This window comes from Maylandia zebra, linkage group LG22 (genome assembly GCF_041146795.1).
Source record: "Maylandia zebra isolate NMK-2024a linkage group LG22, Mzebra_GT3a, whole genome shotgun sequence".
Lineage (NCBI taxonomy): Eukaryota > Metazoa > Chordata > Actinopteri > Cichliformes > Cichlidae > Maylandia > Maylandia zebra.
This window is the reverse complement of record NC_135187.1, coordinates 37,972,908-37,990,869: the sequence shown is the minus strand read 5'-3', so window position 1 is coordinate 37,990,869 and position 17,962 is coordinate 37,972,908. Positions and strand designations below refer to the sequence as shown.

The following is a 17,962-nucleotide window of genomic DNA, read 5'->3' as shown; positions in this document are numbered from 1 at the left end:
GGAACCGGAACATCCTTCCCGAGTTTAAAAATAAAATAAATTGTGGAAACAGAGTTTTCTATCCAGTTAACTATCTAAACCATTTAAATTCCACACATAATATAATGATGTAGCCCAGCGACTACTGTCATGTGATTATTTTTTGTGGGTGATGATGGTTCCCATAGCTGATAGTTGTAACGAGGAGCCGTACGTTTCCGTTCCGACCCTGGCTAACGCGTTTTGTGCTTTGACTGTAGCCACCGCTGTCCCACACCTCGTAACTGTGGGTTGACATTTTTCCATTCAGTGCGATTTTTGGAGTTAAAGAGCGGAAGGTTAGTCGGTTAGCTGTCGACTAACGCGGTGTCGCTCATTGTTGACGCTCTGCTTCGTTTCTTTTGGATCTTTAAGCTAGTTAACGGTAGCGTTAGCAAAGCAGCTGCAGGGATGGCGGAGGTTCCAGGAACATCCAGTGAGACCATAACGGAGACCGTTCAGACGAGCACGCCGCCGCCGCCCCAGCAGGTAAACGATGGACAGCTGTTCCTGAGACAGTTGGACCGCTCTGGCAGCCAGTGACAGTGTACATTAAAGATACAGCGTTTATGTTATTACGGGGGAAGCGTCGTGAGGCCTGATATGTTAGTTACGTTAGGCTTATTTAAATGACAGGGCTGCTAGTAGCGCGGTAGCATTAGGGAAAGCCGATAGCGGGCTAAGTGCTGAATAGCTCCGCGTTGCTGTGTGAAAGTTAAACAGCTTTCAATTAACAACCCGAATCTGTAGTATTGTTGCATAATGTCTAAAGCAGCAGGAGCATCCGGTTTACATGTTAAATACACTCTGTTCAAATCATATTTCAAGTTGTCCTGCTCAGATAAACAGTCAGACCTCCATTAACTTAGAATGGGTTTAGATGCAGCGCAGACAGGCCCATCTGCAGGCACCACGGGGCAAAGGGATGGTCTCTGCTAGCATACATGCCCGGTAACCCCAGCTTTGTGTCATTTCTGAGGCAGGTGCTCTTTAATAGTTTGTTATTAACCCCTCCCAACCCTCACGGCTTGACTTTTTTTAAAATTTGTTGCGCATTTTTTATTTCTTTTTAAATATGTGCATAGTCATGTTTGACTTTTAAATAAGAAGACGTCTTAAAGGATATTAAGAGGCATACTCGTGTTTGGCTACAACATACTTTGTGTATCATTTTACACAAATCTTCGTAGTCCTACTGATGCAGACTGTTTACTGCAGATGTTGTCATAATTAGAAGTATTTCAATAGTTGCAATTTATTCCTTATATTGTCAGAATTTGCCTAACTGATGGTCATGGTACATAGACTGGTTCTTATATAGACGCTTCTGCTCTGAGCATTCAAAGCACTTTCCACAACTTAGCCAATTAGCACTTGTATCTGTCTAACATCCATACACATTTAGAGTCTGATACATCAGAGGAATAAGTCCTTGGGGTTAGTATCTGCAGCAGACAGGGATCAAACCACCAACCCTCTGATTAGTAGGTGACCTGCTCCATCACCTGAGCAAGGACATGTTTTACTTTTCAGAGAGCAGGAAACAATAGCATGCCCATGACGCCATAGAGACAACAAGAAGGTCCTACAAATGATAGATGTCATTGAGTGTGACTGCAGGATTCACAGTTCACACTGTGGTTTGTTTGCGATGTCTCACAGTAGACCTCTTACATGTTACAGGAGGGAAGAAGCTTGACAATCAAGTTGAGGAAGAGGAAGACTGAGAAGAAGGTAGAGTGGTCCAGTGACACTGTCGACAACGAGCATTTGGGAAGAAGGTCTTCAAAGTGTGAGTTTATCTTTCTCCGTAGCACACAGGCTGAGAAATGTAATTAAGCATTTCAAATATGTCTGCCACCAGTTTTCAGTGTTTTGCTCTGTCACATTTTAGGAGGAACAAATGCAAACGTATTGGATGCACTTTTTCTTTTACTGTTTAGGTTCAGTGCCAAAACTTGCACTGTGGTATATTTTATGTTTCACAGTGGGGTTGTTGTTATCAGTGGGATTTTCTGTGGGCGTCCAGTGGCTCGTCTGTTGGGATTCTGCAGAATATGAAATAATTGAAAGTCATCATAAAACAATTAAAACTAAATCACAAAAACAACACAGCTGATATTTTACTCTTATGCTGAGTGTGGAACAATGGAATATTTGGCACCGGGCTGCAGAGTCAGTCCTGAAAAAGCTGTTTCATGAAGTTTGTCCTGGAAAGAAACTCGATTTGGACGTTTTCCTCTGAACTGTGTGGTTTTATTATCAGGAAAGAAAGCAAGAAAAAGAAAAACCAGTTTGAAATGACAACAAAGTACACTGGCTATGCTGCCCAGCACCGTTAGTACTGCCGCGCTGCACCCCTGCTTTCCATATGATTCTTTTTATTTATTTATTTTTGTATCATTAATTTCCCCTCAGCATGGTTGAAACTGTGTGTCCACAGCAGAGACTGTACTCAGTCAAATGATGCACACTTATTTATAAAGCCTGGACCATATACACCTGCGCACCACGAGTGACTGTACAGTACACGTGGTTTTCCTGTTTAACTGCAGTATATGACACGCATGAAGTAATTACAACAAGTAGTAGCTGTACCGAACGTGCTTCAGCGTGTCACGGTGCATTGCATCTCATTACTTTCCCCATGACATAATCGAGGCTCAGCTAATTAATTTTAATAGCCTTAATCTTTCTCAGTACCGTGCACATGTGTAACATGCACTAAAATGCAGCTAAAGCCCTGAGTAGACCACGGACTCCTGCCTCAGCATCCGCCTTCTGCACACTTACTACATCAAAGACACAGTATGTGTTTAATCACACGCTCCTGCAGTTACTGTTTCTGAAGTGAAAGTATTTTTAATTTTGAAATGACGAACTTGGAGCTTCATGTGAGCCTGTGGCATCATGAGCTGCTTGTTGTGTTTCAGGCTGCTGCATTTACGAGAAGCCCCGACAGTTTGGAGAATCTTCCTCCGAGAGCGAGGGAGACGACGACGACGAAGGCTGCGGCAGCGCTCACTGTATCCTGGGCCACGGCAGGAGAGGCCATGGACAGACGGGGGGTGGGGGGACTACAGTACCCCCAAACTCTGGGGGGTCGCACTCACACTAACAAAAAGCAGGGCTGATTGTGTGGTCTGAGGGCTCTTTGGCGCCACGACAATGACACATTAAAAACAAACAAACTGCACTCTTGTTTTAGTTTAGTTTCATCACTGAGGTTCAGGCCTGACAACCGGGCTTCAGCCCGAGTCTGAAAGTCCCAGCTGCTGCCGCACGACGGCAGCCTCTGTGCTGCTGCTCCTCTCGGGGAAAGTCATGGCCACGTCACGGGCTCGTGGAAAATACTTTGCCGACCTCAAAGCGTGTTTGCTATTGTGCCAACTTAAATATGAAGCATAGACTGGCAACACGTTCAAATTGTGATTCTAACTGAAATCAAATGACAGTTTCAGCGTTTTTCCAATCAGCTCCACTCGGTGTGCATGACATCACTGCTCAGCCTTATCTGCCGACCTAACACACTAGGAAAATAAGCTCTGAGCTTTGAACTTTATTCTTTCCTTTGTTTGGTTTTATTGAGTTGTGCTGGCAGGTTGGGCTCCTTTATGGTCATCATCTAGGTGATGCGCATCAACCCCATGATGTGGAGGTTTGAAAGGATTATTTAGAAAAGAAAAATAAAACTTGTAAAATCGATTTTCCTTTTTCCAGAAAAGTTATGTCTGCAGATTCCACAGTGCACCCAGAAGAGCTTCACAGCTCTATAACAGTCGCATTACTTCCTGTTACTTCGTAGAACTTTAAATCATTCCAAAAGTAGTCATTAGTAGCAATGTGATTGGTTCTGAATACATCAGAGGAGTGCTGACTCTCCCCAGCAGCATGTGGGACTTTCTGACTGCAAGGCATCAGTTTGGAAAAGGTGACAGCAGAAAGAGGCCATTAAATGCTGTCTGCTCGCAGAGTTAAATGTATATAATACAGCATATTGTTTTTTTAAAATGTAGTTTTCTAATTTATTTGCTGCTCTTAATTCTGAACTCGTCCATATTTGACATGTACCTGAGCCCAGCGGGTTAAATACTGGACATTTAGATTAGCTTCATATTTGTCTTTTCTGAGCTGTTCACCAGATTTACAGCGAATGCTGAACATATGAGCCAAGGCTCTGAATATAGTTTGGTTCACTGAGGTGGGCTTGTGTGAGCTGCTTTTCTATATCTTCACTGTATGGAGAGAAATTTGCTTCTGTGTACAATACGATCCACAAGCGTAAACTAACATTTACAAATGTGTACAATAATTTGTGTGCAACTTTTCAGGGGCACCACAGACAAATATGAAGCGATCTGACCACATGAAAACCATTTTACAAATGCGTATACCCAGACCTGAATAAATACGATTATTTATGCACAGTTTATTAAGTTCAGCTTTACGAATCCAATAATTTTACTTTTCAAAAACCTTTGTGTGTACAAATGTCTACACGTAACATCTCTCTCACTCATTTAAAAACATTACATATGTGTGGAATCGCCTGATGTGCACAGATCACCTCGCACGCCAACGTGGGGTTTTGAGACGAATTTAGCCGTGCCAGCTTGGCACAGATCCACAAATATGAGATGCACCAAGCTCCCAGTGTAAAACTGCTTCAAGTGTAGACCTGCGTGTCTTTTTCTAAATAAACAGAACAGCTCATTCAGTTCTGTTCAGTTTTATTTACACAGCCCCAAATCACAACAACAGTCGCCTCAAGGTTCTTTATATGGTAAGGTCGACCCTACAATACTACATGCAGAGAAAAACCCAACAATCATATGACCCCCTGTGAGCAGCACTTTGGCGACAGTGGGAAGGAAAAACTCCCTTTTAACAGGAAGAAACCTCCGGCAGAACCAGGCTCAGGGAGGGGCGGGGCCATCCGCTGTGATTGGTTGATGTGAGAGAAGGAAGACAGGATAAAGACATGCTGTGGAAGAGAGACAGAGGTTAATAACAGATATGATTCAATACAGAGAGGTCTGTTAACACATAGTGAGTGAGGTAGAAACACCCAGTGCATCATGGGAATCCCCGGCAGCCTACATCTATTGCAGCATAACTAAGGGAGGATTCAGGGTCACCTGGTCCAGCCCTAACTATATGCTTTAGCAAAAAGGAAAGTTTGAAGCCTAATCTTGAAAGTAGAGATAGTGTCTGTCTCCTGAATCCAAACTGGAAGCTGGTTCCACAGAAGAGGGGCCTGAAAACTGAAGGCTCTGCCTCCCATTCTACTTTTAAATACTCTAGGAACAACAAGTAGGCCTGCAGAGCGAGAGCGAAGTGCTCTAATAGGGTGATATGGTACTACAAGGTCATTAAGATAAGATGGGGCCTGATTATTTAAGACCTTGTATGTGAGGAGCAGGATTTTGAATTCTGGATTTAACAGGAAGCCAATGAAGGGAAGCCGATGCAGGCTTACCCCACATGGGCATGCGATGTGATCTGTGTGTATCAGGGGATTCATCCAAACGTATTTAAGGTTTTTTGAGTAAGTGAGAGAAATGTTACGTGTAGTTTTTGACACACACAGAAAGGTTTTTGAAAGGTGGGATTATAGGATTTGTGAAGCTGATCTTAATGAACTGTGTGTAAATGATCAGAATGTATTCAGGTTCTGATGCATGAATTTTTAGAATAGTTTTACATGTGGTCAGATTGCTTGTATTTGTGTGTGGATTGAAGTGTGTGCTAATGAAAAGTTGCACACAAATTACTGCACAGATTTGTAAGTGTTAGTTTTCTCTTGTGGATCATATTGTACACATTGGCAACCCTTATCAGGTAAATCTCTCTCCATATCATTAGGCTATGGAAGGCATGCTCACAATAACACAAACTAACTAATAGAGGCAGCAGATACGAATTAGTGTATCCCATTCAAATGGACCCATATTCAAAAGTATTTTGCAGGATTAGTGCCTTTCTGTAAAGTGTTCCCCATAATCAGTACCACCTTTTACTGTATTAGGAAGTAGCTCTACAAAAACAAAGTGAGGGAAAAATAAAGTCAAACATTTAGATTATTGAAATATAGTAAATAAACACAGTTTAATCATGAGTACATACGCATGCTAAAATGTTTCAATTTACATACAAAACTGCTTTAAATGAGTTTCTAACTACTGTTGTATAACTAGAGTTTGCAGATTAGTCACACAAGTCCATCTTGTTTTGTGTCCCATGATTTTTATCAGAGACTTTGGCAGTGAGCTGGTTATAAATACAAATATTAACTAAGCTTATATATTTCAGAATTTACTGATTATAGGCTTGTTTTCTTTTTAAAAAACTTTTAATGTCATTGGGAGTCACTTTCAAAATCGGTATTGTTTTAGCTAGTTGAATTCTTGAAGACAGTTTCATGTGTGATGAGGATGTTAATGTTGGATGAACTGAAGTAAGCTGATTTGGTCAGGATCATGTAAGCCTGGATTAGTCAGACTAGATCTGAAGAATGGAGACCTGGAGGAGATACACGGTCGCCTTACTTCAAAACTTTAGCTCTCCGCCTCTTATTTACAATCACTCTGTATTCTGACCAAAGCTCATTAACTCAGAAGGAGGAGGCGGGGTCTGTTTTACCTTTAAACACTTTCATGGGTTTAGTTTTGTTTGGTTGTTTAAATCCTTCGTGTCCACTGGATAAAACCAGTCTGCCCACTTGAGATTTGAGTACAACTGCTTTTTCATTTTTCTTTTCCTTTGGTAGGCGTGGCGTTCACAGGCTCAGCAGTGGTTGTGAGCAGCAGCATGGAAAAGTAAGAAGTTGTGTGTGTGCACTGATTCACTACAGTGTTCACGTTCCTGAGCTGCATGTCAGCCAGAAAACAAAGCCTCGGTGAGGGCGAGGGGTGTTTGTGCTTTTCCTGCTGTGCTCGCTGGTTTCCTCACTGTGAGGTAAATAAAGACAGAGCTTTACATGATTTGAGGTTCGTTGCTGACCAGAGTGTACACATGTAACTGCCTAACGTGGCACAGAGAACGGGGGTGAAGCTGCGTGACTACTGGCCCAGGCTTATTTTTCTGACGTCTCTGCTGTGACACTCCATCATCATCGTCCTCATCCAGGATGGGTTCAGACCGTGGGTTATATTCACATCATCTCCACCAACATTTCCTGTACTGCCCACACACATTGTTACATATGTACATTGTTCTTGTAACAGTATTGCAGCTTTCTGTACATATACAATGAATACACTGAGATCAGATTTAATGTGAATTAAAGTTTTGAACTGTGATTAAAAATGTCGTACTGATGTGTGACACAGGAATAAATGTTTAGTCATGTCCCATCAGGTCTCCCCAGTGGACTAAAGGACAAATCTGTGTGTAAAATCCACTTTCAGTAAAGACCCCACAGTAACAGACCTGACAAAGATAAAAACACCTCAATTGTAGCTTCCACTGTGGAAACACATGGTTGTCATGCTTCTCAGTCACTTCCTCAGCCTCACCTTGAACTGGCTTAAGGTTTAAAGGTTGGCCAGTGTGCTGACAGCTGATTCGAGTTTCCTGTTGGTGAATGGTGGAGACACGTCCAACATCAACTGACAAAACATTACAGCTTAAAGTTATTTGCAACTTTGCACTTTCAGTACTGTGACTTCCTACATTGCTTCACTGTTCTGTTGCTATCATTATTTCTTTCCAATAGAAGCAAGCAGCTGCTTCCTGGCTGCTTTGTTTTTTAGCCTTTAAAGGCCCAATGATTGTGAACGCTCAAGTGACACCAGTGCCACCTAGTGGTCGGTGGAAAAGCCAAACTTTCACTGTAAAGTCTTTGTTCACGACTCCATGATTTGTTCCATTTGAAGGGTGAGATGTGTGCACTAACATTTGAAATGTTAATGAAAGGTTTCTGAATGGCCCTCTCTCTGCAGTATTTATGTATTTTGACCAATCACAGTACAGGGGAGTTCCTTTCCTAGGTCTAGAGCCTAGAGACAGAAATGGGACTCGTAAAAGTGTGTAAAAAAACCCAAACTCACGTGTGTGTAATACTAACCAGATAAAGAGTAAGACGTGTTTCGCAGGAAATAGGACAAATAAAGATTGCTCCTTCATGTGAGCCCTGCCTTAAAGTAGTTTGTCAGACTCGAGTCACAATCAAGCCGAGATTTAAAACTGATGCTTTTCATTCTTCATGATCTACTAAATACAGCTAACTTTGGCCTACAGACTATTACATCATCAACATCCCACAGTAAAAAAATACCTTAGAATTTATTGTTTGAATCTACCCAAGAGTCTTTTTTAATGCAGATTTAATTTCATATGATGGCTCCTGGTGACTTTACAGCGTGATGTGGCAGGTATCAATCATCTGTAGAAACTAACTACAGGCTACAGAGGTTCACGCAGCCTAGGGTGCTTTTAGGTCACTTGTCAGAGTAGCATCAGTGTTACACATCTGATTTGAAGAACGCACTGACCACTTAATTAATTCTGGCAGTTAAAAAAGGTCATCAGCTCTGTGCAAGTACATTTCCCAGCATGAATGGAAACAAATGCATCAATCATTTAAAACAATCAGGTTTAGCTGGCTATTACATGCAAAGACCAGTGTGGTCCTGCACTCTGGCTACAAACGGTCGTTCCAGCACAATCCACATAACCAACCACCAGAGTTTCAAGATTTCAGCTGAGAAGGATGGCAGCTAGAAATCCTTCCCTGCTTTGTTCCTTCCAGGTTGACACAAGGGATCAGCATCAGGCAAGTGATTAATACAATAACAAAGAAGTATACACATAGACTTGTAAAGATTTGGTGTAACCTGTTTACTTGAACAATATTATAAAATCAAACATTTTCAAACACTTAAATATTTCATTATGTGGCCAAAAACTGGAAAAAAGCAAGATTAAGATTGTAAGATTAAGGAAAAAATACCATATCATTATTTGAATTGTGATGGACAAATATAGCATGGCCAAAGGATCCAATGATGCCCTTTAAAGCTGCATCCTCTGAGGACTCTCCTATGTTACAGTAAGACGAGGAAAAGCAGCAGATTTGCATCTCCTACCTTAAACTATCAGCAGACTCTGAACCCTGTTGTGCTGTGAAGTGCAGTGTCAGTAAGGGTTTGATTTTACGCTATATTTTCATCAATAAGAATTCTGTAGTTTTGTTATACGTCATGCACAAATAAGACACAAATACTTCAGTTAATTTTGCCCAAAGGCTTCATAATCGCACAGGCTGATGGAGCTGAAGTCCATAAGTGTTACTGGAATAAACGGTTCAGCGGCACATACTTAAACACAGTAATATATACGAGAGTAGTGGTAAATGGAAAAGCCCTCCGTGACATTTCTGTGGAGGGAAAGTGCGCCCTACGTTGTGAGTATATATCATGGCACAGAAAACAACAAAAGGCAGAATCTAAGTGTACACACAAAATACTTTAAAGTCAGCTGCTGGTATTGTGCCGGTTCCCAGAATCTCACATATCTCTCACAGAAAGCAACAATGAGTGTACTGCTCCTTCAACCAGTTCATAGTTTGAATGTAGCATCGGCTGCAAATGCATGCCAAGGTTGCAGAAGCTTCCACAGCTCAGGTAGACCTGCTGTTTGATTCACCGAACATCTGATCACTTATAAACGAACAGCAACCATCTCCATGCTGAAGCTACTTCCTTTATGACTTGAAAGGAAAGATCTGAATTAGATTTCATTAGTCTTTTGCTCTTTGTCTAAAAAAAGAAATTTAAACTGCAGACTACTCTTGGCTTTAATACAGTCTATGCCAGGGGTGTCGAACTCCAGGCCTCGAGGGCCGGGGTCCTGCAGGTTTTAGATCTCACCCTGGGTCAACACACCTGAATCACATGATTACTTCATTAGCAGGCATCTGGAGAACTTCAGGACATGTTGAGGAGGTCATTTAGCCGTTTGAATCAGCTGTGTTGGATCAAGGAGACATCTGAAAGCTGCAGGACACCAGCCCTCGAGGCCTGGAGTTCAACACCTGTGGTCTATGCTGTAGTGTGCGTGTCTTGAGTAGCTATAGCTCACCAGTGGTGTTTGCTACTAGCTTGGATCGCCTGCAGGCGACACAAACATTCACATTAGCTCCCTGTTCCACTGAGTGAGCCGGTACGGTGTCCTGGATACAAGCTCAAAGTCACAGGTCAGTACCATCACAGAGTCTAAACCAGGGGTGGGGACCTCCAGGCCTTGAGAGCTGGTGTCCTGCAGGTTTTAGATCTCACCCTGGGTCAGCACACCTGAGTCAGATGATTGGTTCATTACCAGCCTCTGAAGAACTTCAAGACATGTTGAGGTCATTTAAATCAGCTGTGTTGGAACAAAGGTTAAAGTCAAGCAAATGTACATGGCCAAGCTTCAATTGAGTTCAAACTGAGCGGGGCCATACGGCAGATTTAAATTTGCCCCCCACACAATGAACACGGTCAGAAGAGCTAAACATTAGGAGGCACACTAAAACTGGCCAGTGGATGCAGGCGCAAACTGTCGGTGGTGCTGTTCAGTAAGACTTCTGTTCAGAGTTTATTCCTGCTCCTCGCTGTGTTTAAGAGACCCAAAGATATTTCTGCTTCACCTAAAGTGTCTCAGTGAGGCTCTCTTCATAAATGCTGCATCTGTCCTCTCTAAGATTTGCTGTTCTACTCACCAACACAACGCACTGGAGGCAATCGGCTGGTCTCAAATCAAGTGACTGTCTCATGGGAAGAGTAGTCCCACAAACAAGAAGAAAACAGAAACGGGTACCTGCTGGCGATTTCCCCTTTCACTTAAGCATTCTCTGAACATTCATGAGCTCTTCTGGTGTAGATTACAACAGTTATCAGTGAGATCAACTGAACACAGATGCAGATCTGTAGTGCTGGACATAAAGTGCCACAAGTATCATTTCTCTGAATATGAAATTAATGTGCAATACAATTCTTAAGTTACGCTGCAGAACACACGCTGCAGTCCACAGTCTCAGTCCCACCGCTGTGACGTCAGAGGGCTGGAGGAGGTGTGATACAGCTGGAGTACTGGTGGTGCCAGCAAATTCTCTCCACCTGTGGAAGACACACACCAAATAAACAGACGATCAGGAGACTACAGCGATCACTGCACGTGTGTGCATGCTGCCTGGTATAGCTCAACAATTAGAGTTAACTGTAACACGGTGGTTGTTGCCTCTGTTTTAAAACTACCAAAAACTAAACTCTGTTCAAGAGCACAGGTTTAATAAAATCCTGTTAACTGTGAAGAAAACACGTGAGATTTGTCCCAAAAACAGAGCCAACCTAAGGAAACTGCCTCTGAAACCACCCTGCTGTCAGTTTGGTTAAAACAACTTCCTTTTCCGAGCTCTCAGTTCACGTCTTTAGAAATAATGAAATCTAAAACAATCAGTCTGATACACAAGTGTTTTCAGCCTACAAATGCAGGACAGTGACAACTAAGATTTCTTCATAGCGTGCAACATTTCTTTCCAACACTGGCTCTGTGGACACTGGAGACACTGTTATACTGTCAGTCAGATCCCCCAAAACAAAAATCAAGCCAGCAGTGTTTAGGAAGCATAGTCTTTAGTCTGTATGGGTCTTTTATTTTGAAAAGTTAAGAGCTTCTCTTTGTTGTTCCAGTGTCTAACTCATACTCTCCTCATGTGCTCTGTGCAGCCTGACGTGGCTTCCATGAAAAACAAAAGACCCGATGCAGTTTTCACCAGCAGAGGCACATTTGGTGGAACTGCTAGTGACAGTCTCACCAGTGTCCTGTTCAGCTCTTCTACAACTGAACATGTTTCCATCTCAGAGGTGAAAGTTAAACCAAAGGCCTTGTCAATGCTACCACTGCTTATCACTGTTGCATAATGTTGGCAGTTATTTGGGAATTTAATTTGAAGTTCCAATCTACATGAATGAGAAGAATGCTGGTACTTTTACTTCTGTCAGTGGGACATAAAAACGACATGTTGAGAAGTACAGTCAAATCTGATAAAGACACTTAAAAAGTTAGATGTCTTTCCCCAAAGTAAGATTTAAAATGCTTCTTATAGTGCATGCTTTTATTTTACTTTGCTTTATTCAAGACCGGGCATGAGCCAAACATGTCAAAGATCCGTATCTCGTCAAACATGAAAGTTTGCTAAACCTGCTTTGTGAAACAGGCGCATGTACTTTGCCATCTCACAGTAAACATAAGCTGATGATGTTCTTCCTTTGTTGGAGTTTATTCCTCCCTTTGGAGGCCTTCCTACTTGGGGGGGATACATGGTCTCAATAGCAAATGTTTAAACGTATGTCTCACACAAAACAACATAACATTTGGAAGAATATGAAACTGGTCAAGTTGATCACCCATTGTGTATATAACTATGCTAAATTGTATCTATCACTGTAGCTATGTTTATACATGTTCTCCTTGTTTATTGTGTGTGGGATTCAATAGAAGGTTGAGCATGGGGTAGGGATTAATAGGTATGTTATACTTCTTCCATTTCAGACTTAATAATTGTCATTTCATGTCATTTAGACTTATTTTATTTATTTTGTTTTATCTGAGCACATACGTGTGTGTATTTACATATATATTCATTTTTGTAAATGCAAGTATGTGTACTTGTGTGTGTATATATTGTTTTTTTTTCTGTATATGTCTGAAATAAAGATACAATACATAAGGCACATTAAATACAGAGTAACACACTTTTGGTTCACATAAAAACATGTAGTTAAATCACCAATAGGCTGCAAGTAGGGCAGGGTTTAACGATTTCAGCTTGAATAAAGTGATATTGATTCATTAAATCCTGAATCAATTTTTAAATATAAATGTTTAATTACAAACGACAGAATCTCAGCTTAAAGCTCATTAAAGTATTTAAACAACCAGCAAACAGCTAAAACAGTAAATGAGAGCAGGTAAACGGACTCCACACAAAGAAACACGCAGCGTGGATCGTTCACCCGACTGTGTTTTATCCTCAGTTACTTTGACAGAAAGGCATCTGCTGTGATGCTCACACCTCTGATCAAGTCTTTGTTTTTATACATAGATATAAAAATGTAGATATGTACTGATGAGCAGAATTTTAATATTTCCGACTGTGTCAAAATGTAATCAAATGGAATCAGTTATAAAATCAGTGAGGATTCTCAGGCCCAGCTGCTAACGCAGGCCTTCAGAGTCACTTTCAGCAGGCGCTTGCACACCTGCCTTTTGAGGGTAATTCAGTGTCCATGAACAAGTCAATTACTTACTGAATTCCATACAAGAGACAGAAAAACAGCTCTATGCAGACGGGTAGTTGTTCTTTTGTGGAATGTAAACCTTTTCTACATGAATCAATCTATGCAACAAAAATGTCTGCGTGCTCTTTAACGCAGGGCTTTGTGTTGCTTTAACTCTTTAAAATGATCCAAATGTGTAGTAATGAATTTGAGGCCACTTTCTCCTTTAGAAACGCTATGATTTTGTCAGTGTGCTTTGGATCATCACGCTGGAGTATTCCCGGGAGAGCTTTTGTCAGATTATTTTGGTACATCCACTGGTGTAATTTATATCTGTCATCTCCCCCTGAGTACTTCGACTGTGGAGACGACACATTCATTGTTAACATCAGTAAGTTCATCTTGGTCTGTTCTGATCAAAGAATGCACTCCCAGTATTTATTCGATTTCATCTCATGTTCTTTAACTAATATTCATTTTTTAATAAACTGAAAAGTTTATTAAAGTAGTTTTTTTTCCCTTTGGATGCAATCCATAGTCGCTGTTATGCAACCTCTTCCTCACTGAATGAACTCTCAGTAATAACTGCTCCACTGAGCATTTGCCCGTGTATGTTTTCAGGGCTAGACTGTGGAGGTAGCACGGGCTTATTTTAGAAAAGCCTCTTCAGCTTGTTGTACGTCTCCTCCTGATTACTGCTGCAGCTCGGTGGTTTGTTTTGGCTGGTCACACACAGCACAGACTGGCAGATACACTCAGGAAGTAGAACATCCACTAATCCCAATTCAATCATTTAATCAACAATCATCCTAAAGGCAGCTCCCAACATGAGGACATAACCAATGTAAAATTATTAAGTAAAGCAAACTTCAGTTCCATCATTTTTTCACGTAGTCTCGAGTTATTCATTATCTTCACACATTGTAAACTCCGTCAGCTTTCCCGACTTGGATTGAAATGCTTGGATGTGAGCATGTGCAGTAGCCCAATTCAGGCCCAATGTTGATCTCAGAGTAGAAGACAGAAACCCCTCAGTGCAGCATAAAATGGTAAATAGCCTGTATTTGTATAGCGCTTTACTAGTCCCTAAGGACCCCAAAGCGCTTTACACTACATCCAGTCATCCACACACTGGTGATGGCAGCTACATTGTAGCCACAGCCACCCTGGGGCGCACTGACAGAGGCGAGGCTGCCGGACACTGGCGCCACCGGGCCCTCTGACCACCACCAGTAGGCAACGGGTGAAGCGTCTCGCCCAAGGACACAACGACCGAGACTGTCGGAGCCGGGGCTCGCACCGGCAACCTTCTGATTACAAGGCGAACTCCCAACTCTTGAGCCACGATCGGCCCCTAAAAAACATAAAGAGCCTCAATGCTGGATTTGAACTTTTTTTTTTAAGCTTGTAATAAGTGTGTGACACAATGCACAGCTGACATCATCTAATGTTTGTTAAAGTTAGTTTTCCAGCACTAACTATCTCAGCTAATCGGTGCTTCACAGTTAGACTTAACTATGAGGCAACATTAGGGTCACATTGAGAATAAAGTCAGAAGCTTGAGATTAATCTTGAAATGCTATTTTGGTGCCTGTGACAGCAACGACTTTAATCTCCACTTTTTGAATAATACATATATTTTTACTCTTAACGGGGCCCTAATACTCCGTCACATTTGGGAGAGAAACTTGTACTGAATGTGTCGAGGCTTTGTTGCACAGCCAACAGCAGCTTTTCTTACCACTGGTCACAGAATGCCTCAAACATATTTTAGTTATTTCAACTAACAGTGAAAGTAAACAAGTTGGCGCCCTTTTTCTATTTTGCTCGAGCTGACAGAGTGAATGTAGTTTGATCCTCCAGGTGTTTGCAGAAGATAAACTCCATACAAATAACCACAGCTCTGGCTGTGTTAACTTAGCTGCAGAGTTCACGCTCAGTGAAGTTTGTTAAAGCTGTGTGAAGCCTAGCAGACAGCTGATAGTGGGTCTTACTCACAACACACAATAACTCAATCTTGACAGGGAAATAAGTGGTTCCTCTCAGAGCACGTCTGAGCTTCGAGCTGGTTTCACACCACTCAGAGAATGTTTTTTTGTGTTTCACTTGGTAACAGGGTTAAAATAGATCCAGGATGTCCCTGCTGTGTTTGTGTTGGATGCCCAATGACAGCACTGAGCATTTTTCTCTTCTTCTTACAGTAGTTGATCAACTTACACAGACTCGTAGTGTTCAACTGTGTAACAACTGCTAGCCCCTACACTAAAACGCCTTCAGTAAACAGCTGTATTATTCTGAAGCCTGGACAAAAAAACAACACAATGTTACAGAATAAAATTAAATCTGATAACTTTGACAAATATAACAAGAATAAATGGACTCACCTTTAATTTGTCTTTACCTTGTCTTTGACAGACACAGGCTTGTCTTTGTGTTCCTTAGTGTCTCTCGTGTCATCAGTGTCCTTTCCTGTCTGGTCATTCTCTTCCTCAACACCTAGCATCACACTCTGTCGAACACTGACAGAGATCACCAACGCCTGAATGATGCCATAGATCAGGGCAAACTGCAGGAGATACTCCTGGATCAACCAGAGTAATCCTGCCATTCCAACTGTGGCGACAAAAAACATAGCCATACCATGAAACCACAGTCTCAGTGCTCCCTGGACACCCAGCACCTCCAGGATAAGCTTGGCAGGAGGTGACACAGTCCACAGGAAGCCAACAACAAACAGGTCAAACAAGTGGCGTAGGAAGTTAAAGCAGATCTCGTAGTGCTCTGGTACAATCTCCACGTTCCAGCTGTGTGCAAACAGTCGAAAAGGAGAAGTCAGCTGAGAGGGAGAAGGGGTGGGGGACGGAGGGGGGGTTCCATAATCAGAAAAGTCTCCATCAGTATCACGTTCCCGTGGATCTCCAGTCCCACCGTCACGTTTCCTGTGTCGTAGTCCACTTAGCTCAGTTTTCCTTGGCCACAGATAAGAAGTTGGAAGATATCTATCCCACCACCTAGGCACCAGTACAGTTTCAGCCTCTGGCTTCCCTGCCGCCAGATCTTCAATTTTAATGGGCTGAAGCTTCTCCTGTGCCTCCCAGTACTCCTCTACTGGACTGCTTAGTTCATGCTGACGTCCCCATGAGCCCCAGATCCAAGCCTTGATGCCCCAACCACCACTGCCACGCAGCTTTTGGCGCTCAGCTGTCAAAACGTTAGTGTCCTTTGACCTGGCACCGCTGCTGCCCCATGAGCGGACCCACCCCCACGCTTTGCCCACCACAGCTGCCATGTCTGCTCGCGGAGCTTGTTAGACCTCGGTTAAAATCGTCAGTTCTCACGTCCTGTTGGCTTCCCGAGCTTCAGAGAAAAGCATGCACTCGCTGTCGGTGCAGTTATGAAGTTGAAATACTTGTTCAGGAGGCCTCAGGCCTGGGCAACGTGACGTCCTCGGGTCATCGCCACACCTGTGGGTGTGTTCGAGCAGTTCAGCAGACAAAAGGTTACACTCGCCCCCACCCTACATTACTTACAGGGCTCTGCTCTTAACGAGACTCCACCATTTAAAGTCCAGAAGAACAGTCTACATGTTTGGTTTCAGCTGACAATCTTCGAGGGTGCTTTCAGTATTTCAGCGACACCTTAGCACAGAGGAACTGGGAAAGTTGACGAAAGCTTCAGCTCAGCGTTAGCCAACAGTTAGCTTATTCTTTGGCCAGCCCTTCCCAACAAAAAAAACAAAACAAACTTTTTTCAGCCTCTCGAAACGCATTTGTTAACTCCTCAAACAAGTAGAAAGGTTGGTTTACGCGTGCAGTTTGGTATCCAGCTCCACGTCAACATCGTGCAGCTTTGCTAACACAGCGGTCAGCTGCCCTACAGGTTACTCACCACTGAGCGAGCAGTTTAAAGTTTACCTCACATATGATTTTTCGGTGTGAATAAACCTGTCAGTGATAAAAGTCAGTAGCTAAAAGCTCACCTTCGCCGCTGTTAGCTGCTTTGTCAGAACCCAGCTAGCGCTACTCGTTAGCATGAGGTAACTCGATAAACAGACTAGTTGCTCTGCTTCAGGACGTCGTGGCTCAAATGTCCACTGTGGAGAGAAAGGTCCGTGTCCACTTAAAGCTAAGGGAAGGCAGGTACCACTAAGAGCACTCCTAGCAAGCACAAAAAGGTCGCCTGAACGGTTTCCCCGCTCATTACGAGAACAAAGACGACGAACTACCGGGTCGCTTTCAGCCTTCAAAATAAAACCATGGTTACCGTCAGAAGGTCAGCATCACGTGAGACTCGTCCTCTTCAGTGATGTTGCCAACGTGTAAATTAGCTTTGCACGTCAGTCAATTTCACGGAGGCAGATGTTTGTAAAACCTAACTACACAATTTCTCAGGTTCTGGACACACCCGATTTTATATCAGTTCAGCGTAGAAATACGTGACCAAGCCGCTTTCAGCTCAGCCTTTTATTCCTTTGCATGAGATCGTTTAATGATGTTGGATAATTTTGCCACATCACTAACATTTAATTCCAGTTTAGCCATGTGCAGCACTTTAATACAGCATTCAGTCACCCATCAGTAAGGTTTCACACATTTATACAAGTAAAATGTTGCACTGATGTGTAAGACAGTAAACCCAAAAGCTGCTTGGGGATTATACAGTTACAACCATCTGATCAGTGC

At 42.5% G+C, this 17,962-nt stretch overlaps 2 protein-coding genes across 5 annotated transcripts; one reads left to right on the top strand and one right to left on the bottom strand.

Moving 5' to 3' along the window:
• Positions 1 to 201: 201 nt before the first annotated feature.
• Positions 202 to 7,326, top strand: ppp1r11 (protein phosphatase 1, regulatory (inhibitor) subunit 11). The gene is made up of 3 exons (XM_004573641.6): positions 202 to 507; positions 1,702 to 1,810; positions 2,952 to 7,326. The coding sequence occupies exons 1-3, from the start codon at positions 430 to 432 to the stop codon at positions 3,134 to 3,136; spliced, it is 372 nt and encodes a 123-aa protein (XP_004573698.1). The 5' UTR covers positions 202 to 429; the 3' UTR covers positions 3,137 to 7,326.
• A 1,518-nt stretch (positions 7,327 to 8,844) lies between these two features.
• Positions 8,845 to 17,622, bottom strand: lg22h6orf47 (linkage group 22 C6orf47 homolog). Of its 4 annotated transcripts, XR_013095168.1 has the most exons (4): positions 15,665 to 17,622; positions 10,225 to 11,117; positions 10,102 to 10,130; positions 8,845 to 9,730 (listed from the first exon to the last, which is right to left on the bottom strand). XR_013095168.1 is itself a non-coding variant. In XM_004573649.5 (2 exons), the coding sequence occupies exon 1, from the start codon at positions 16,567 to 16,569 to the stop codon at positions 15,667 to 15,669; it is 903 nt and encodes a 300-aa protein (XP_004573706.1). In that variant the 5' UTR covers positions 16,570 to 17,622; the 3' UTR covers positions 8,845 to 11,117; positions 15,665 to 15,666. The 4 variants fall into 4 exon arrangements, 1 of the variants encoding a protein (XP_004573706.1); XR_013095166.1 differs by having other exon boundaries at positions 10,102 to 11,117; XR_013095167.1 differs by having other exon boundaries at positions 8,845 to 10,130.
• Between the last annotated feature and the right edge of the window lie 340 nt (positions 17,623 to 17,962).

Excerpts from the sequence above, each read along its gene's own strand:
- ppp1r11 (XM_004573641.6), top strand. The coding sequence starts at position 430 with ATGGCGGAGGTTCCAGGAACATCCAGTGAGACCATAACGGAGACCGTT. Across the intron at positions 508-1,701 it reads CGCCGCCGCCGCCCCAGCAG|GAGGGAAGAAGCTTGACAAT; the intron begins GTAAACGATGGA and ends TACATGTTACAG. Across the intron at positions 1,811-2,951 it reads GGGAAGAAGGTCTTCAAAGT|GCTGCTGCATTTACGAGAAG; the intron begins GTGAGTTTATCT and ends GTTGTGTTTCAG.
- lg22h6orf47 (XM_004573649.5), bottom strand. The coding sequence starts at position 16,569 with ATGGCAGCTGTGGTGGGCAAAGCGTGGGGGTGGGTCCGCTCATGGGGC.